Source organism: Boleophthalmus pectinirostris, unplaced genomic scaffold, assembly GCF_026225935.1.
Source record: "Boleophthalmus pectinirostris isolate CB_2022bp ecotype Guang Dong unplaced genomic scaffold, ASM2622593v1 HiC_scaffold_21, whole genome shotgun sequence".
NCBI classification, from domain to species: Eukaryota; Metazoa; Chordata; class Actinopteri; order Gobiiformes; family Gobiidae; genus Boleophthalmus; species Boleophthalmus pectinirostris.
In genome coordinates this window covers 14,438,184-14,460,870 of record NW_026571175.1, presented here as the reverse complement: position 1 = coordinate 14,460,870, position 22,687 = coordinate 14,438,184, and the positions used below count along the sequence as shown (strand labels likewise).

At 36.6% G+C, this 22,687-nt stretch overlaps 1 protein-coding gene across 1 annotated transcript; it reads right to left on the bottom strand.

The window, feature by feature from the left end:
• Positions 1-3,709: 3,709 nt before the first annotated feature.
• On the bottom strand, positions 3,710-16,290 carry LOC110167211 (hippocalcin-like protein 1). Its single transcript, XM_020932531.1, has 4 exons — positions 16,195-16,290; positions 12,256-12,537; positions 6,051-6,156; positions 3,710-3,807 (listed from the first exon to the last, which is right to left on the bottom strand). The coding sequence occupies exons 1-4, from the start codon at positions 16,288-16,290 to the stop codon at positions 3,710-3,712; spliced, it is 582 nt and encodes a 193-aa protein (XP_020788190.1).
• Between the last annotated feature and the right edge of the window lie 6,397 nt (positions 16,291-22,687).

Sequence of the window (22,687 nt, the reverse complement as noted above, 5' to 3'; positions counted from 1 at the left end):
TTGACAGTTAACTGCATAATGCACTACCTGTCAAGTGCATGTTATTAACATGTGCTAGTGACATCAAATGAGCAGCTGATGTGACTTGACTGCTAGATTTAGACTACTAATTTCACTGAAACGGTTAATGTAATTATGTTAAAAAGAAATTAATTTTAAAATGTTGGTACATAATTTTGGTTGGGCATGGTCAGGAGATAAGGCATAATACCACTGTGCTACTGTGTCCAACTAATTTCCCTTGTGGATCAATAAAGTCTGAGTCTGCCATAATACAATACTGTAACGTACACAAGGACCAAAACCTTTTTATAGCAGTTATGGTTTCAGAACTGAAAATATATAGTGAGACCTTTATGTTGTTAAAAGGTTTAAAATGTCAAATGCCTCCTTGTCAACAACTTTTCTGAGTTGCTGGCATAGGTAGAGGTATTCAGTTTTAGAACTCACCACTACTTCCTGTATTTTTGTACTTTTCTTCTCAAATTTTTTTCCGTACATACTACCACTGAACAGCAGTGGTACATGGTACGTGTTGACAGGTATTATCCCTCCAGTCCAAGTAATATTTATAAAAACCCTGTCATGAGCACTAAATACATTCCAGTCATTACAGAAATTACCCAAAGAAAGAAACACAAGACACGTGCGCTTTTGAAACACATAGGTATATTTCTTCATCAGTTCAAACAGAATATCCATGACATCCTCACGTGAGGTTTTCATGCAACATAAAAGTAGGAAGGAAGAAAGAGGGTGTACAGTAATTGTCTATGAACACAAGGTTTGATCAGAGGCAGTGAGAATAGGAAAAAAACTGTCAAGGGAAAAGCAACTGTTGTTCCTTATCTTACCAGCAGGAGGCAGTGACTCTATAAGATTTCCGAAGCAGAAGTGCAGCTGGTTAAGGAAGCTCCTGTGCAAAACGATGGTTTTTTTGTTTTTTTTTTTTTTTTTTACTTTTTTAACAGATCTGATTGTTGTAGTGCAAGGCGTGCATTGCCATTTCACTTTGCCACAGTTGTCATATATCAGTGAGGTAGAGGAGATTATAGGAACATTCAGTATTAAAGATAAAACAGCACATTAGGAATTCAAATTGAATTGAAAAATTGAAAGTGATTTTGTTACCACATCAACGTTTTAATATTGGAAATAAATTTGGTGTAAAATAAAAAGCCTGACCACTAGAGAGAGCAAGTGTACCACAAAAGGTACTCAGAGCACAGTGAGAGACCCAGTTATTTAACTTAATTTATAATAATAAAGTCAGCTAGTGGCTATTCACTTTATAAAGTCAAAAAGTATAGCATGCTTATACTCAGCTTTCAGTGTCAATTTTCTGCGAAAGTCTGTTTTTCTCAACTTTGTATGAAGTCATATTCTAATCAGATTAGACTGGGTTAAGTGGCTGTAGTGATCTGGCAATGGTGCCTATGGAAATCAATTGCCAAATGTTTGCTATCAGAAGATGTACAGGTAGCACTTTGTAATAATCACACCTTAATTAGTCTTATTAAAGCATGAACAAAGACTTCATCATAAATAAATACTTTATTAGGAATGATTCGGGCTTAGTAACCACTTAAAGGCACGGTATGCAACTTTCTAGAGGTGGCACATCACCTGCATGATTCCTTGGAAATAGGAGGTTAAAGCCACACATCGACACATTCTCCATACCAAACTGTGGAAGATTATAGCCAAAGGAACATCATTTTCATGGAATCAAGCAGGGGACACTCCTCCAAGTCAAATAAGAGTCAGGTTTGTGGTAGTGCAAGCCTGCTCAGAGTAAGGGAGCTTTCATTATAGTTTATATTTTGGGAAAAAGGTTACATATTCTACCTTTAATTATGGTTAGGGGCTAGGTTTATGAATAAGGCGTTACTAAGCCTGAATCCTTTTTTTCTCTTAATGCTTTGGTAAGGCTAAACAAAGTGTAGTTATTATTAAATGTTACTGGTGTATGTAACCAGAGGCCAATTTCAACATTAAGTCATTTCAAGAGCATTAAAAGTATTCTTTCAAAATGCATTTATTTATGTAAACAAAGCAGCCACCTGGAAAAGTCTTAAAATTTCAAATAGGATCAAGTGAAGAGACTTGGTCCATTTTCATATCCGTTCACCTTACTGCAGTGGGCGCAGACTGATCCAGGAAGTTACAAAAAGCATTCAGCCAGAAAGTGATGTAGGAGCCCTTTGTGAGTTCTCTGTCTGTCGGAGGAAAACAAGAGAGGAGAAATAGTCCTGAAAAGATGAGATTTTGAACCAAAGCTGCAGAAAACGTATGCTATCTGTGCGGCACTGCTTTTGTTGCTATGTTCTTCTTGTATCAGGAAGGATCATGCAGTAGTTATTATAGTAGTAGTAGTAGTAGTAGTAGTGACGAGTTACGACTACAGTATCTTACGTTTACTGCCTGATTAAAGAATAAAAACAAAGAACAACACAATTAGATAATACTGTTAAAGTTAGCATCAAGCATACAGGTGCCATACGCAGACACAAAATGGCGGTTCAAATGATATGTGCTACTGGTGTTGAAAATGCATTGTGGGAAATTGTTTTTAGAGGGAGAGTATGTAAGATTTGTGTTTAGTGTTTCATAGACAGGACTTATCTGTGTCCCTAGATATTGCATTTACCGACAACCATTTTGCAGTTAAAGTTATTCTAGTTACAAAACATTACACACGATGGCCAAGTTGTTTGTTATGTAATTTGGTGGTTCTCAAGCAAATCCAAATATCCAAAAAGAAAACAGAATAAGTCACTTTGGGTTGCCAGTTCCTAAAACTAAAAGCAGCTGTTTTAAATCTAAAAGCACTCTCTCTGATTTGAATCGTCACTACCCAAACCCCAGCACCTTCAGTCAATCATTAATCAGTGTTAGTGGAGCCTGAGAGTTCTGAGATTTCAAGTGAGGCATGGTCTGTCCATTTACTGAGAAAACGCAAAACTTTCTAGGCCCTGGCAACCTAAATTGAGTGGAGATTGTAGTTCCTTTTCCAATCGGTATGCACCGTACATACCCTACCTTTAAGATCCACAAATCCTTCCTTTAACTTCCCAAATATGTTTCGGATATTCACATTTTCTCTCAGTCCATCACAGCGTCTTATTCAGCATATCAAATAACAATAATAAAAATGAATAAATAAAATATGAAGAAAGAAATATGTACAAATGAAGAATAACAAAAACATGTCGATAAAAATCTCAAATTTAAGATTGTTTATCAATATAATCTCAAACCGTATAACAATAGACCAGATCAGTAATCTACGCTACATAATACTGCCTGTCAATGTGCACTGTACTTGTAGACAACTAAAGTAATGATATACATAGACATACGTTATATACATGATGTACAGAAAAATCATATTAAAAGTGAGAATGCGCCGCCTCTCAAATAGCAAAAAAATAAAATACAACATAAAATAAAATTAAGCAAATTCAACATCTTAATCCAAAGATCCTTTCTGGAACAAGAGTAGACGCACTGGCAAAAAAGTCCCATCTCATTTTCGTAAAAACTTAAATTATAGCAATAACTTCATCCTTACAAAATAACAACAACTCCAAAGAAATGATATGATAAACGCGACGAGAACCATCATGCATTATTTTGGAGTGACTGTTTCCGTAGTAACAGAGGAAGGTGAGAGGGGCGGGGTCAGTGCAGGAGAGGGGGCGGGGCTTCAGAACTGGGAGGCAGAGCTGGGGTCGCACTGCAGTAGCCGCACGATGGAGGGGTCGCTTTTGGCACCTTTGATGAACTCCTCCAGGGAGAGCTTTCCTGGTGAGGCAAAAAGAAGGATTGTCAAAAATAATATGAATGAATAAAATATGGAACCACACAAATTAGTACATTATGTCATAAAATGTTCCAGATAAGTTACCAGAAGAGGTGTCATCAATATGTTGACGGTGGTGTAGGTAACTGTTGGAATTATGTAGTTTTCTTATTATATAGATTTTAAAAATAGTGTAATATAGACCCTTTAAACGTATATCTTGGAATATAAACATTTGAGTGAAGACTGAAATATGAACTGCTAACTAATAATAGAATAGATGCATTGAATTTTTTTCTGTTTCAGTAACACCAGTTCGAATTCAGGTTTTATTTAGCTGCCATATATTGTGCTAGCCAGGCTGGTGCAACCTAGTGCCTCCACTCAATTTTATTTCACTCCAGCGACTAGCTCAGGAATGGGAATACACTAGACGGTTTGCAAGAACCCCAGAAGTTGTAGACTGCACACCGGCCAATCAGAGAGAGAGCTGTGAAGCCATGACATCAAACTCAAGTCTTTGTCTCGGTCCCTTTTTGTGGTACAGCACTACAGTAAACAAAGAGGTTGAGATGGATGTAGACAAAGCCATACATTCTGTGTTGGCAACGATTCCTGAGATCAAGGATTTAAAGCCAGAACAAAGAGAATGTTTGGTGAATTTTATCAAGGGGAAAGATGTTACTGCCCCTCTTCCAACGGGATTTGGAGCATTACATACATCGCGACCAAATAGCAGCGACTGGTTAAATAAAAAAAGTACCAGCCTACCATTGAGAGAATGAATCCTAATGCTACGAGGTCAGATGGTTTCCACGAAGTGAAACCGGCTGATGAATCAGGCTACTATTGTACGGCCCTTGTTGGAAAATTGGCTTGCAATATTTTTATATTTATTTGATCCTAGACAGAAAAAATGTTAATATTTTGTTTATTGTACCATATAATGCACAATTATGTAGTTCTAGCAAAAAAAAAAAAAATGAAATAAAATTTTAAAATCGCAAACTGTTACTCTCAGTTAACAAACAACATTCAAACATGTTTTGTGACTCGGGTGAATAATTTGGGTTTAACTAAATCCGAAACTAAAACTGGACTAGGCTTGGGCTGGACAGGAACAGGTCCAACCCAAGTCTACATTTTAAAACTTGGTTCAAACTTGGACCAAATCAGTGCAAGTGTGGATAACAACTAACACTGGGTTAGTTTATCTGTGATCCAACTATCCCACTGCTGTCTTGTGTTTTGCTCAGATGGAGATGAGGAGTATATCTACATGAACAAAGTTGTGGACAGCGACAGCAAAGGTGTGAGTTTCATTGTGCATAATCTTTAGAAGTTGTGCCTGAGCCAGTAACATTTATGTGGCATTTATTTGCAAATGTATTATTTATGTTACTGATTGAATGCAACTTTTAATACAAATTCGTATAAAAGTACAAAGTATATATTTTAACTAGTGAATAAAATGCTATTGATACTGTGCTAATGGTTTTACCTGCTATCCTGTGAAACTATTACCACCATTGTTTTCTTTGCTAATAAATATCAAGGCATTAGTTCAAAACATTTTATCCTCTAAATTTCAAATTCTGAGGTCTTTTTGTATTACTGAATAGTTATCTTTCCTATTCTATGCCATAAACACACTTCTAAAAGTGCACAGTACAGCTATCTTATGTTATGTCTTAATGCAAATAGAACCACACCACAGTTTGGGAAAGGCACACAGAGATCTGCAGTACTCATTTGTAAAGCATATTTGTGATTATAGCCATCTTCAGAAATCAGCGCTTGGTACGCTTCTGGCAACAGTATAAGTTTGTTTATGTAATCACTCAAATCCACTTCAAGCCAACAGAAAACATTTGATACAAAACTATTCCTTTGAGTAAAACGGACTTTGATGGGTCCCATTTGTGAAAGAAATATTGTAATGTTGATTGAACACAGATCTAAGACTCTATGCTATAATTATTCCACCAGGCTCCAAATGTCCAGCAGAAGTGGATATTTATAACCAAGCCTTTCTCAAAGTTCCACATAACGCTCCGTGATTGGCTAACCCTATCAAGCATAATTCGGCTGCTAATGTCCCCATGTCTCATTCTCCAGCCAAGATGAACACATTTCAATAAATAATGCCCTATAAACCGCTCTGTGCTGTGGGCCTCTCCTCTCTCTCTCCCTCTGTGCACCGCATTCATTCATTGTCCCATTTGGTCCTATTTCCTGCCCTCACCGTCATTATTGAGGTCCATTTGTCTGAAGATCTTATCCGTTCTCTTCTCCGGCGTGGACTCATCCTCTGGCATCTTCATCACCGAGGACACCATCTTATAAATGGCCTGGGGGACACAGGGAGACGCAGCAAAGAGAAGAGAGAGAAGTGGGTGGTTAGTGGGAGATCATAAGGACTAAAGAGAGGATGGTGATGTTAAGGGTAGAGATGTAGTAATGGTGTTGGAAAATAACTAGATATAAAAAAAAAAAAATCATAATGCTAAGTACCCGAGTAAGAAAAAATACCAATTTTGAGTAACTTTAATGCAATATTTCATACAAGTAAATTAATAAGAGAAACAACAATAACATACAGCTGTTTTTATAAAGCTACTCAATGTGATTTCTGTATTTTATAACCATTTTTTATTATTGCCACCCTGACTATTGATACTTCGCCACTGATGTCATCAACATTCCCTGGGGGTGTGATGCTAACTGTTGGCTCCACTCTGTCTGAAGCTCTGTTCCTCAAGTTAGACTTTTATTGGAGATTTATTTGAAGACAATCCGATCAGAAAGAACTGACTTAGATGGAACAACAATAGATGAGCTGATTTGTGCTGTCCCTTGAAAATAACATTACAGTCATGTTTTTGTTGAAAATTAAATGAAAACAGAAAATGTACACCAAAGTTTTTGTAGCGGTGTAAATACAAGGAGTCTGCATCAGACCCAAAAAAGCCTTCATCATATAATTTTTCTTGCTTTGGAATGCTGTGGTCCAAAGCAAGAAAAATTATATGACGAAGGTTTTTTTGCCCAAAATTATTTAGAAATTAAAAGAAGCTTCTGGACATCGGCCATCTGACTGTGCAATGCATTTGTTCACTTTTATTTAGTTGAAAATTAAACACAAGCCAGAACAATGAACACACTATTTATCACAGGCTCACACACTGTTGTTTAAATCCATTTTGTGTATTTTCTTAGAACATTTTTGACAGTGTTTGCCAATTGTGCATTGTGTCACCAAAATAACTACTATACATACTACTATAGACATACATGTAGAACACCCCCCAAGCATGATGTCGCTGCAAAGTATCAATACTGCAAAATATATAAGGCATAAAACATACAGTCCTTCCAGTCATAACATATTTGGGATCATTAAAATCCATCTGCACTGTAAAGAAACTCACACAATAAATAAATACATAAGCAAAAATGTAGTAGTAAATAGCTTTTCTGATGAAGAGTCTGTAACCTGTTTCCATGGAGATAACATTATTTGCTCCCACTAGAAAAGTCACATTGTGCACCTTTAATGGTATAGTTACACAAACTATAGTAATGTGTGGGACTCAAAATGGCATAAAGCTGGTAGTCCTGGTCTTGACATATCACTTTACTTTTTTTTATTTTTTATTATTCTTCATTTTATTACATTTTTACCCATGAGTTCTAATCTATAAAAAGACAATTTAATGTGGGAGTGAGTGATTTGGTCCAGAAATTCACAAAATAGCAAGAAAGAGAACTTTCTGTTTTAACCACAATTACATTTTACTCAGAATTTCATCAACCGATTTATAAATGAGGATGCTGGTTTTGTCCAGACTGTCTTTGCCTAGTCCTGGGGGCACTTGAAAAACCTAATAGATTACTGAAATAGACCCTTTTCCCTTTATTCTGCTGCCCCTCTAGTTATTACCTCAGCAATAACTGTTTTTCCTGGGGGCCTTTATCCCTGCACTAGAAGGTTTCATAAGAAAAACTAGTTCTGAACAACATCATTTCCTAATTTGAACAGATTATTTTCCCAACAGTCTTATTTAATCTAATTTTCTCCACATAAAACTTTTGAAGTGTGCATTTATCAAGATTGCTGTAGAAACCCACTTGTACCATATTGTACATCTCTATCCCTGTTCTGCGCGTCTTAAAATGGCCACAGTGATAGCGATCAGCCTGTTATTGGCGTCGTGGTTGGGGGTGGAGCGGAGGCTGGATCACATCTTGTATTGTATTGACATGATATATTTTTATCTGTTGCCTGATACAAGTGCGTCCTATCCTGTGGCAGCATTAAATTAACCTGGAGATTGGCCCTGGAGAGAGAGGGGTCTGCAGTATCCTCGACCCCGGGCCCTGATCTGCAATCAGCCTCCACAATCACCAAATGTGTTCCGCTGGGAGGAAAGAGTGTAAGCTCAGCCAGATCACCAACACTAAGGTGATCTGTTCACTGTCTGACAACAAACGATGGACTCCTCAAATGTACAATATAAGCTTAGTTTAATTTTGTTAAAAAAAACAAAAAACAAAACAAAAATGCATAATTTTGTAGCTAAAAACACATTGGATTAATGTGCAAAAAGCTCAAAATGCACCATGAGATATTAAAAACAACCACATGAACAAACAACAGATAATCATTACAGGCGGCATATGACACTGTGAAATAAACAAAGATTAAGGAGCTAAAATATGAAGGTGCGACCCCAAAGTTCAAAGTGCATTGTTAAAGCTTGTGGGAAGAAGCTGTTAGTATGACGAGAAGTCTTACATTTAATAAAGCGATGGCCAGAGGGGTCAAGTATGCTCTGAGGTGCTTAGTGTAAAAGTCTACATTTGTAAAGAGCCATGATGAACTAACCTATTAATACTTAAAGACCCTGTAGCCAATTTGTTTCCATGTATTTGAGCATAATTTGTCTTCCTCCAGTACAGATACATTATATAAGCACCTCTTGCTTAACTTTGGACCACTGCAAACCATTTAAAATATTTCTGTCTGTTTTGTCTGTGTCTGTTTTTGATTTTAAGACAGTGAAAATGAATTACAGCGCCTTTAAGGAATATGCTTTACCAGATCATTTACATGTAATCATATGTATTATGAAAAAGATTAGTAATGGGAATGGAGAAATATTTTAATGAGAAATAATGCAATATTTTATTAATGCAATGAATATGGATCAAAATGACTATGAATGTATTTATTTTAAGTAAGTTAAATTCAATTAAAAGAAAAGGAAATCAGTTTTACAGTCAAACCAACGCACCAAAATCAAAACTTAACAACGCAAATCAATAAAGCAATAAAGCAATAAAGCAATAAACAATACAGTAGTGAGGTAATATATTATGTTGCTCAATACATTTTTGTATCAAGTTCTAAACTGAATAATACAATAATATTTTGAGACTGTAATAGTTCAAACTGATTTTGAAATGGCAGTTGCATCATGGAAATTTAAAAGTTAAGTCATGATTCAGTACATTATAACAACCCCTGTGTTATATTTCCTAAATCTACCTTGCTGGTGCTGCTATTTCCTTAGCCAACAAGGCTGACTCTAAATATAGAAATGCAAGCTTTAAAGGCATCTAGACAAATGTACCAATCAATAGCTTTGATTGGATAAACGTAGGGTGACCTTTTTTAAAAGGTCAGAGCACTGCCTTTAAGAAATGTGGCACTCTTGAGTATTCATTTGTCTTGTGTTCATTATTTGTTTCAGACATCACATTAAAACAGAATCAAGTATTTTAACCAATGCAGAAAATGAGTCTGTTTCTAGCCACTAAACTGTATTCAGCATTGCAAGTCAAGGCTCAAAATACTTTGGCCAGCATGAATGAGAATTAATAATAAAAGTCCATGTTGCATGATAAAAGTCACAAATAAAATACATAAAATACATGGAAAATGTGAGGTTACAAGTCTTGTAGGGGCTATATTGGACAAACTTGACTCATGTGAGCTTTAAACAATGTTATAATGCTGTTACCTTCTCAAAAACATACCTAGAGTTTTGTTTCATATTTGAGTAACCCTTAATTATTAGTCTGTCTACATCTCCAAAGCTCATCTGTGTCATCAAGTGGTAATTTTCAAGTGAACAGCTATCTTTTACTGTTACACAAGGTGGAGTGTTTTCAGTTTGAGAGAAGAACTCATGCATGGTTTGTGTGTTAAACATGGATGTATGAAACAAAACACAACTCTGTGTAAGAAATGAAAGAAATTTCTTGAAAATGAACATTCTTCTTGTGGTCTCCTCTCCACAGATCTTATTGCTAGACCTGGCTGTGGTACTTGCTTGTCTCCATAGAGACAGACAAATTTAACACAATATTGTGGAACATTCCAGCAACATCAAAGCAATAACATCTCCATGGAGACAAGATAGATTTTACCAGATAATACAAAGATCATACATCACTGTCAGCAGCCAAATCAAAACACAATTCCATTACCCTAGTACTATCTATCATCTTGTGGCCTATATGTGTTCTCATTGTTGTGCATCTTGGTGACACAATAGGCTTCCCCCGTTCAATCCAGCAGTGTGTAACCTCACTGTAGGATAATCCCAGTATTCTGCACACTCAGGGATAAACCCAGGGGTCAATTTAACCTGTTAATCCATAGAGAAGACATAAGCATACACACACTCGCCATTAGTCCATGTCATATGTGTCAGTCGCTATACATACTTTGCAGTGTCATCATGCTCGGGGTGTTTTACATGTATGCCTATGGAGGAATATTTTTGATGTTACCATGGTGACACAATGCTTACATTAGCAAACACAACTGAAAATGTTTTAAGATTGTCTGCAAAAAAGACATTTTCAGGAGCATTCATGGTCCTGTTTAAGTGTTTGCTTTTCAACAAAAAAAGGTGAAAGTGACAAACTGAAAAACTTAACTTGTTCTTAGAGAAGATGAGTTTGAATTAATTAATTACTGAAACAAATTTTAATGAAGCAAAATACAACTCCACGTATGTTTCTGAAGAGAGAACAACAGTATAACATGGTAAAAAGCTCAAAAAGTCAATGTGATGATTAAAATGACTTGTTACAATTCTTATGATTTAGATCTGCTGTCAGTTAATCATTCAAAATGTGTTACGTCTATTTCACTTGCCTCAACTCGCTTCCATGGTAGAATTTTGAACACTCTGATGATATAGTATTTTAAAGGGTCAATACTTCCCTGAACCCTCAAAATTATTAAAAGTACCTCACTAATGGACCCTGCACTTACCAGTCCGGCCACACTCTTGCACTGGCTAATACTGCTGTCAGCACATTAGGCATGGAGATTAGGTTCCTCATATCTGTGCTCAAGCCTTCTTAAATGCCCTCTTCACGGAATGCAATTACTTAAATAATTAAACTCTGCACTTATCAAATTCATTCACTTTCTTATTACCGCTGTAATTGAAGGAGTATGAGTACTTCCACCATGCAATCAATGGTTGTTTAGAATTGATGTGATTTACAATTTAAATTAAAAAAGAGCAGTTGGTTGATAAGGCGTATTATGTTATCAGCAGTGCCATATGGACTGATCAAAACAGGGTAATTTCATAATGTTAACATAAGATTACTTTTTAGTGGTGTTAAAATGTCAAAAGGGTATTTATTTTTATGCCATGAGCTCAAGCTAACTGATTTTCAAATACAGTCAAATTTCATGTTGTTCTATACTGTAGGCTGGCCTCTATAGTGTCAAATAGGAGAAGATTATATGAATAAATAAGACAAAATAGGATTATGAAATGAGATGGAATTTAACAAAAAATAGAATAAAATGGGGAATGTAATAGTTTCTCAGTCACGTGCATGAGTTTTGCATGGCCAATATACTCTCTCTTATCATAAAAAATGTACTTATGGCTCTTGGGGAGGTCAGTTGGGATTAGAATATAGTCAGGGAAAGAAAAGCTTTATAATTAGGAAGGCCCAAAGCTTGATATTTTTGCTGAGTCAAAATCAAAACAAACGCGTTAGTAAAATGTTACTAGAAGTTGGTCAAATGAGGCCAATTAGTTTAGGTTTTAGTTTTCCAGTATTTTAGTTTTCCAGTGAAACTTAAGAAATAATTGGTCAGCAGGCCACTAACAGTAGAGCCACAGTACCTTACCTAACAATACATACGAAGGTCTAATTTTGAATTCTGCAAGAAGAGCTAATGTGGTGTAATTTTTAAGTGGTGGGCATGCCATGATCCTACTGTAGAACATTCCAGGCAAAGAAACAGCATCTCTATGGAGACCAAATTATGAAAAATGTCTGTGGAGAGGCAAGCCCATTCACAGCAAGCCAATTATACTATAGAACACTGGATCTTCAGATCAGAAAGCCCCCAAATAAGCACCACAATCATATTACCAGGGGTCTCAGATCTTATTGGCCCTCACCTGTACAATCTCCAGCATCTCCTCACGGCTGATGTATCCGTTTCCATCCAGGTCGTACATGCTGAAGGCCCACTTGAGTTTCTGCTCCAGTTTTCCTCTGGACGTGACGCTCAGGGCAATGATGAACTCCCTGAAGTCTATCGTACCATCACCGTTGGTGTCAAAGGTGCGGAACACGTGCTCGGCGAACTTGGAGGCGTCGCCATACGGAAAGAAGTTAGCATAGATCTTCTTGAACTCCTCAACGTTTAAAGTCCCACTGGGGCAGTCCTTCAAGAACCCCTATGTAGAAAAGAATACAGATAAGAATTATGACTGAGTTAAAAGACTGAAGAATACACCTAAAACAGTACAAACATTTTTAAGAGTGAATAAGTTTCGGCACTCAACCAAGTAGCTTCTTCGGTCTGACAGGGTTCTATAAGTCACAGCCTAACATATCTGCCTGAAGGAAGGAGCACCCAAAATGGCGCCTATCAACAGGAAGCAGCAACTCATGAATACACACCTTGTAGTGTTGGGTTGCTATTTAGCAGCCCAACCAATTTGAGAAAAAATACTGGCTGTAATAGCAAAGTACTATTTGGAAGTAAATCAGTAAAAGGCCATATAAAAAGTTATTAATACATGAATGCATAAAATAAAATGTAATTTAAAAAGAGCTGCTTGAGCGCATGGCGCATTTCTTCTTGAACCAGTAAATCACCACAATTACATCCCATTACATTACACACCCATGAATAACATATGACCATGGGAAAGTTTTGTACTTGTACTCAAACATAATCCATAAAAAAAGAGAATAGAAGGTCCCTCCCAAACACAAGATAGATATAATTTAGCATAACACATAACATGATCACCCTAAGCACTGCAGAAATAAAGGAGTAAATCATCCATTCTATAAAGTCTGCCAAGCCTCAGCTCTGCCTCACATTTGATAATGTCTCATTGTGTACAAAGAGAAAGGAGAGGTAAAAGTCATGTCAGCCACGGTTTTGTTCAACAGAAATAACATCCATTTTTACCACTCTGCTGAGACTGAAACAGAGATGCCTTTGTCCATTGTGGTCTGGGATGACTTGACGATTATATTAAAGAAAAAGGCCACAGAAGTAGGAGGACCTCAGTGTTTAATAATAACTTTTTTCATTCTATGAGCTTGACATTTTCCTCCAGCACGGTTTGTGGACTCACTGCTATCTTTTATTGGTTGTAAAATCCCCAATAGAGACAGACAGGATCTATCCGCAGACAGTTTAAAAAGTGTAGAAAGGCATGGGCAAGAATATAATATTTGCTCCGTAACTATTGTATGAACATTGTCCCAACACAATATGACATGATATGAAGCAAATTGACAAATTCGACATGGTAACAAATAGTGCAGGTGCAACTACAAGTAAGACAACAGAGGGAAAAGTAAAGGTCCTATATTACACAAAATTTACTCTTGTGAGCTTTAAGACATGTTATAATGTTACCTCTTTAAAAACATATCTGGAGTTGCCTTTTGCTTCATTCACATGTTTGAGCAAACCTTTATTATTTGTGTGTCTACATATCCAAAGCTCAAAATGCTCTTTCTACCTTGTGATGCCATGAAGTAGTAGATTTCAAATTAACAGCTACCTTTTACCTTTAGTTTAGTAGAGTTTGGCAATTCCAGGGCTAAAATTACCCAAATTATTCTAGAGAAAGTGTATGATGTTTAAAAACACAGCTGAACACTTCCTGTACTATCATGTGACATCACAACGTGGAACACAGTATTTTTGAGAGAAGAACCCAGCCTAAATATGCAGGGTTTGTGTGTTAAAATATGTGAATGAAAAAAACAAAACAAGAAAGCACACACAACATCTCAGCTATGTTTGTGATGAGGAAACAACATTATAAACTAGAGAAAACAGCGTAATGACCCTTTTCGGGTCTATCTGCAATAGTAAGGGAGTGTTTATGACAACATCTTGAGGCGGTCACCTTGTTGTTAGCTCCCACCCTTATGACCACTGTCTGTAAAAAACAAACAAACAAAAAAAAAAGACTTGGGTTCATGCTTAGCTCCACAGGCTGGGACAGACTGGACCAGATCTGACCACACACATCTGTCCTGTACATCTAATCCGTGCATTAAGCCATAGACACGTCCCACAAACACTCCTCTATATGTGGGAATTGCACGAGGAGGTCACAGTGGCTCTTTATCACGCCAGAATCTAATCTAGTCCCCCTCGGGATAATCAAACTGGTGAAGGGCTTCTGTAGGGTCGGTATTAACAGGAAAAAAGCTTAAATCACAGCACTATGTTGGAACAGAGACATGTATCTTCAGTCTGTGCATTGTCAGACTAGTAAAGATGCCATAATGTTAAAGGTAATATATTGCGCAAAAGTATAACGTTTAAAAACACAAGGGAGAACTTCCTGTATTACTACATGACATCACCAGGTGGAATTGTTTTCTGTCTGAGAGAAGAACATGGCCTAAATATGCAGGGTTTATGTGAATGAAGCAAAACACAACTCCAGGTATATTTGGGATGAGGAAACAACATTATAACATAGATCAGAATATGGATCCTTTAAATTATAGTATAAAGATTATAGTAATATTGGACCTGTGACCCAACCATAAAATCTTTAACTATCTTCCACTCACATGCAATCTGTATATGATATGTATGTGTGACCACATTTATCAAATCAAACATACTGAATGAAAGTTAAGTTGTAATTGTAACACCTGATTTTTACAAAAAACTTGAAAAACAAAACTGGTTAATTTTAAATTTGCAATGGCCCAAAGTGAATCCTCACAAATTAGTTTTATAACTGCTTTTCTCAACTTTCAGGACATAGTTTTGCTGTCATAGGGATGATAAAGCAATTAGACTGTTAACCGCATACTTCCTGGTTCACAGAGGATAAAATGTAGAAAGCAGACAACTGTTTCATTTTCAGCTGCTTTTACAATTTATCTGTACTGAAGCATAATATTTGTAATACCTTACTACATTAAAAAGAAAAAAAAATGAACTCTGGTTTGACAGCTCTGATGTAAGACACACATTTACCCAAATATTGATTTTTCTAATTCAAATTCTATGAGGCTGATGAAACTATATTGCCCACATAATTACTGGTAAAATGGTAAATTACCCCAGTCACTGTAATGTTTTGACCTTTCCAAATGTTTCTGACCTTTTTGGCATTTCAGTTTGAATTAAAGGCTTTGACTGGCCTCTCATTTTCTTGGGCAAATGGCACACTGTTGCTCATGGAGTTCAGTGCTGGGTAGAACATTGAGTTATCCCTATAATTTATTCAATTTTAGACTGCACAGTCTCAGAACTTCTACTCTGAAATCCCCCAATAAATCCATATACACTACCAGTCAGAAGTTTGGACACACTTTTTCACTGATGTTTCTTCATTTCCATGGTTCTTTGCATTGTCGATTCTCACTGAACCTCAAATCAAAACTATTAATGGATATATATGGAATGTAGCAAACAAATATAAAGTAAAAAAAAAAACTAAAACAAACATGTTTTAGATTTAAAAATAGCAACTCTTTGGTTTGAAACCTGGTTTGCACCTTTGGCGTTTCTTGACCCTGACATGGCACAGCTGTGAAGTGAAAACCATTTCAGGAGACTTCAGCATGAAGCTCATTGAGAAAAGTCCAAGGATTTGCAGTGATGTCAACAAAGAGTGGCTACTCATAGGATTGAATATTAAATATATATATTCAGTTGAGTTATTAAACTTTTGTTTCTTTAAGCATCATTCCAAACATCTTGCTTTGCATAATTATATCTCCCATATTTATATAAAATATAGGAAGTAGTAAACAAAGAAAATAACATTGAATGAGAGGGTTTGTCCAAACTTTTGACTGGTAGTTTAATTCCAACAAGCACAACTCTAACTTACTTTGTACCACTCTTGCAGCTCGTGGTCAGAGAACTCGGTATTCTCGCGGAGGTCCTGCAGCACCTCTGGCCGCAGTTTGCTGTTCTGCTTCCCCATGGCAACCGGACAGGAGTCTGGGTTTCCTTGACGACGACGGCGACTACGGCGCTAGCCAGGCTGCGTTTCACACCTGTCAATCGCACAAAAAGACAAAACATCAACAATCAGGCGAAGAGAAAAGGATAGTGAGAACTGTGCTGGCTATTGAATAAGATGTAATTCATGATAGCCTGGCAAATTGGGGTCAGTGGATTTCAAGAAAAGCTGAGTGGGTCAGTGCTGATGATTGGAAAGTGTAAATGGAGATAACATTTGATACTGTGAAAAACTGACAAAAACACAATACACACATTTATAAACCTTGAGCATAAATTCAAAACTATATTACTTAATTTTTATCTTCAGTCACTGTACTGTCAGTCAATCTCAGCTACAGTAACTGTCTTTGCCTTTCAACCATTTCCATCATAAAAGTGCACAATGTAACTTTTCCGGTGAGGGTTTTGCCACTTGCTTGTCTCTATGGAGGTGTGATTGCTTTGCCTGGAATGTTCCACAGTCTTGCAATTATTCGTTCAATTCCAGGGTTTTTTTATTGCTTAAAATACTCCCCCAAAACCAGCATTATTTCTAAGAGCAGGATCTTGTCTTTATAGATCTGACTTGTAACTTGGTCTGCTGGCATCATCTGCTTGTCTTCATGGATATAGATATGTTTAAAGTCATATTTTGGATCTCCATGGAGACAAGCAGGGGCCAGAGAAGTTACTTAGTTCATATAAATGCAAAGCTCAACCAACCTGTGTCCACAGCAGCATCACAATCACCAGCCTCCTTATTAACACTGATGCTGATGCACTGATCTGATACTGGTACTGGATATCGATGCCTATACTGAAAAATTTAGTGTATTGGATATTGGCTTCCAAATATCAGTTCAGTTGATATCCTGGATGGCCATATGAATTGATGTACCGAATATTTACTGATCGATCTCAGCCCAGTAAGAACTTGTATTTATCCAAAGCTGTTCTGTAGTTACTTGAAAGATACATCACAGCTGCATAGCACATTTGGATCAGTTTTGTCTTATTTTATTTTTGTTTGATGGAAATAAATGTTTGTTTTCGGTTTCTGCACTAGTAGATACTTAAAGCTGCTGTAGTATCAAAATCGGTATCAGAACTGAAAAAGCTGGACCATCATCACCACATGTTTATACCCGGAGGAGATTTGTTCCCTAACAAAGCTATTATTATCTTCATTGCATTGCCAACATCTTAAATTACCAAAATACCAGCACTTGTGCATTCAGTAATCTACTCTATTAACTTTATTGCTTTTATGTCTTCTTAGTTGAATTATAATGACATTAAGAGCAAAAACACAAAATAGTGATGGGAAAAGCTTTCTTATCTCAATGGGAGCTCAAGCTGTCGAGCAGAACAAGATTTCAAAGATGCAGCGATCAAGAGATGGATTAAGCGCTACAGAGATCGATACCTGTTGTCATGGTGGCAAGGGAAATGTCAGATAATTGGGGATAATGTTGGTTCATTGAGCTGGAGATTAATTGTTAGTTTCTTTGTGCAGGATTTAGAAGTTATTTAAAGTTTGATTTGAAACTAGCAACTTAAGGTTTACAGTCACAAATTCAATGTAATCTGGCTAGAGAGACACTATCAGGAGAAATAGTTTGATCCATTGGTAAAAACAGGTTGTTTACAGAGCCAGCAGCTGGTTTTAGAAAAGAACATGGAATCGTGGATGGCTTGTAAGCAGTATTTCTGTGCAAACTCCATTCAAAATCAATTTTACAAAAGTTAGAAAAAGAATTACTATGTCTTCCAAGTGATTTACTGCTTTTTCTATCAACACAAGCAGCATTATTGGAGGCTGTGCAATTTTAAAATGCAATGTGAAAGCATATATTAGCATGACAAACATTTTGGTAAGATTATAAATAAATCAATAACTTTATTTGTCTCTAGGGTTAATTCAAGTGCACTGAGTAGTTAAAGCTGCATCGTGGAGGGTCCATCAAATGCTTTTCTCCATGGAGACAATATTGCTTTGCCTGAAATGTTTTCAATATGGTATTAAACCTTTTTATCTTCATGGAGACCAAACCAGATCAAGTTACATGTGAGATCTGTGGAGAGGTGACCCCGCTCACTGTCAGTTTTTCTAGGTATGTTTGAGTTATAAAACCATTTGTAATTAAATAAATAAAGTAGAGCTGTTTAATGTCATACTGGGGAACATTCGAAGCAGAGCAATGACATATCCATAGAAAAAGCAGGTGACGGACCCTAAATAAAAAGTTACATAGTGCACCTTTAAAATGCAAGAATTGAAAATTAAATATATAAAAAAAAAAAAACCCTCAGTGGACCAGCTAGTCAGCCACAAGAGCAGCCATCCATGACCAGGTAAACCACAGAATATATACCCATTCAAATCCATTACTGACAATGACGAATGCACTGAGTTTCAAAGAGTCTCATAGTAACTGGAAAATATATATGCATGTCTTTATTATTCAAAATGACCCTTCAGGCTACTGTATATGATTTTAAGTGCTGCAGCGTTAAGCCAAGACTACAGAGTGTGCAGAGTGGGTCCAGTAGGATTTTGCCATGCTCTGAAAAGCCTGTGCAGCAGGAGAGCAGTCCTCATTCTTATTTTTAACCACTCCATTAACGTCTTCCCTTCAATACTGTTCCGTAGAGCCATCAATCCTCCTCTGCTCCTCCACCTCTGTCACTCCTGCTAACAGCCTTTTACCATAAAGACACCGTGGCACAATCTATTCTCAGGGACTCTGCTTATATCGGCAGAAAAGAGTCATTTTGTCATTGTCAATAATAAACAATGTATAAGAGAATGTATTACGCATAGTGGCTGATAATCAAAAATGAATGCATTGTTTTAAATTATACCTGTAGTGTTGAAGCCTATTCAGGTTAGGCCTTAGAGTGGGGCTGCAACATTTAATGGCCTAATCATGACTAAAATAACCATAGTAGTAGTAACAAGAATAAGACATCACAACAAACTCCATCATTAAAATTTTCAGCAGCCACACGATATATTGTGATCCCAAATTGATAAATTCATGAAGCCATTGCTTTTTGGACTATACAAACTCTACAACAAATATGAAAAGATCTTATAACAAAGACAATGGCATTATTCAATCAAAATTAAATGGAAAAAATAATAAATTATTTCAGATTTTCACCAGTAATACACTCATAGCGTGATGCTTGAATGTAACTTCTCAGAAACAGATACTTTAAACTAGTGCTGTGTAACTAAATGAGACTGAGATTAATTTGTTTTTTAATAGTCAATAATCAGCCTGGGTCTTTTTAAAATACAACAATTTATTGCAATTTCCACATTATTACGCAAAGACAGGAGAGAAAAGAAAAGAACAAAATCCCATTTCTAACAAAGATAATGGTCTTTTTAATCGACAAGTCTACAACCACTAAAATGTTCTCTATTTGTGATTAAATGACAATGATTAAAATGTTGTAGGCGTATTGTTTAAGCTTAGGAAATTCATATTGAAAATTTTAATATGTTTTTTTAATTCTACAAAATTAATATAATATAATCCAAAAATTGTATTCATCAGTATTATGGAAAAACCCTACACACACCAGAGGCACATGTGTGTAGAGTCGAATGTGAATACATGTAATTATAATCAGATATGCATAGTTAAAATTACAACATGTAGTCTTTTTCTATATTGTTGTATTGGACAAACTTTGAAACCTTCTTCCCCATCTGAAAAAATGTCCTCAAAATCCAACTATTACTTTTGAACTTCTCTTACCAACTAACAGGCAAGCATGAGTAAACCCAGAACACACCTCAGCGAGAGCCAGTTTTCATACACTTTTTGCAACTTTCAACTTCCTCTCTGCACAACAAAAATAAGACAACACAACAAACCTTATCATTAAAATTTCCAACAACCAGACTGCATATTCCTTTCCAAACCGCTCTCTTAACTAGCTTGGCAGTTTTTTTCTTCATCTTTTCCAGTAGCAAACAAAGTTGTCATAGTTAATACCTTACACTCAACTCGAGCTCTGAGAAGAATGACGCATTGAAATTCACAGCAGCATGCCATTTCATTAGCCCATTAGCATATCCCCGTTGTCAAAAGCTACAATACTGTCATCATGGTAAGTGCCTAGAACCTCAAGAGATTCTACTCCGAGAAGGCGAGGATGGTAGGGTGCTTTTGAACTGGCATCATATGGGTTAGGTAATAGGTTTCCTTGGAAGAAGAGCGATTTCGTGCTCTGAAATCCTAATCTATAATGCCAGGAGGTAGCTACAGCACATGGATACAACATAATAGTGTAAATTGGGCAAAATGGTGTCTGCATTGTGTCTGGTGGCCTCTCCTATTGCGACGCATTGGTGCACAGGAGGTAGGGAGCTCTCGAGTGAAGAGCGAAGGGAAAATCAATGGAGGTTGTCATTGTTTTTGATGTGTGGCTTTTTCACATGGCTCCAGCTCTGTCTGCTCTGCTGTTTGAATATCCCCCCTCGCATTTCTGGCCCAATGTCCGACCATAATTCTAATGACCACACTGTGGGCAAGATAGTGGAAGGTAGGTAGCAAAGAAACAAAAAGTGATATGACTTTTAAAGGTGCTGCATTAAAATGTACCCGTGTGAGTTTTGAGACATATTGTAATTATTATTATAGTTATATACCTGGAGCTGTGTTTTGTTTCACTCACACATGTTTGAGTAATCCTTTATTATTAGTCTGCCTACATCTCAGAATGCTCGGTACCACCTTGTGATGTCATTTAGTGGTAGTTTTCAGTTTAACAACTACCTTTTACTTTTATTTCAGTAGACTGGCAATTCCAGGGCTGAAATCATTCAAATGATTCTAGTGAATATCAATGAAGTTTAAAAATAACAATATATTAACACATTTTCTCAGGCCTATTTCGTCACTGGACTATTTTAAAAGACAATTAAAGCAAACATTGATTTCTAATGATATTTAATATTTGAACTACTGAACATCAACTCTTGCTAAAACCATGTTTACAGGGAAAGTAGTCTTACAAGACCAAAAAGGTCTTCTCATTCTCTCTAGCACAGTTATTTATTTATTTTTGTGTGTGTGTGCATGTGTTTCTACCTGTTTGAAATGTTGTTTCACTATATGTGCAAATAAAATCTAAATCTAAAATCTAATTGTAAAACTCTAAGTTTCACTTTCGTTTTTGGTGCTCTGAGTCTCCGCTCCCTTTGCTCTCCTTCAGAGACATATCACATTACAAACAGTGTTCATTCCACTAATGAAACTACTACACATCGGATCAGGTTTGTCAAGCTGTTGTGCACAGTTTTGTATCATGCTTTTGCATATGGAGAATTGCGACGTACGCTTATATTCTGAGCATTGCACAGAATTCAGATGAAACGTAAGCAGGGTTCAAATAAGGCCTGGGAGAGATCACTAAATTACTGAAACATGCATGGATGACTTCAGGCATATTTGATGAGGGTTATAACATGGTAGAAATCTCCCAAAAATCTATTTTGCATAATAAGTAATTTAATTTAATTTAAGTAATTATTATGACTGAATCATGCTTGTTGAACTATTTAAAGTATAAAGTATAAAAGGCTGATATGATAGGCTAAGCTGGCAAGATGGAAATTCAAAGCATTCTGGGTTCACATCAATATTTTCTGTTGCTAAAATCCAACAAATGAAAGTATTAAATATTCAACAAGAATGCATGAGGTTTCTTGCAAAAACTGAATTCTTTAGTATAGTCTGAGTCTCCAGTGAAAGTGGGGCAGTGAAAGACTTTGAGAGGAGGATCGCAGTACTGTAGCTCTTGTGCCAACACAAGAAGCACCTAAAAGCTTTTCCTCCTTTCTCCACTGACAGTTTCGAGTGTACAATAACTTTTATTGACACTTCTGTGTACGCCTTTTGAATTCACTTTGGAAGACATTTTGGCTAAGGAGTGAGAAGGCAAGGAACTTCTCATTCCCTGGTTTGGTATCGTTTTGCTGTTTTATAACTGATCTGATGTAACTTTCCTGGAGGAGGGTCCGCCATCTGCTTGTCTCATGGTGATGATGAGGCAACATATAGGGCTTTTCTTGTGTCTAGGTGGGTCTCCTGCAGCCTTCTCCAGCACCCCAGTATCCCTCATTAACCCAAAACATGCACCATGGGAAGATCTCCTGGTGGTTCCTGGCAAATGTACCAATGGCACTGAACGATAATCAATCAATATAATAATGTATACCTTACTCTTACTGACTGTATGTGAACATTAAAGGTCCTATATTGCGCAAAATTGATTGTTGTGAGTTTTAAGCCATTCCAGGCCATGGAACACTGGACCAGTTCTACACTCTCCACTGGGGGCTTGAGGGCTCTTGG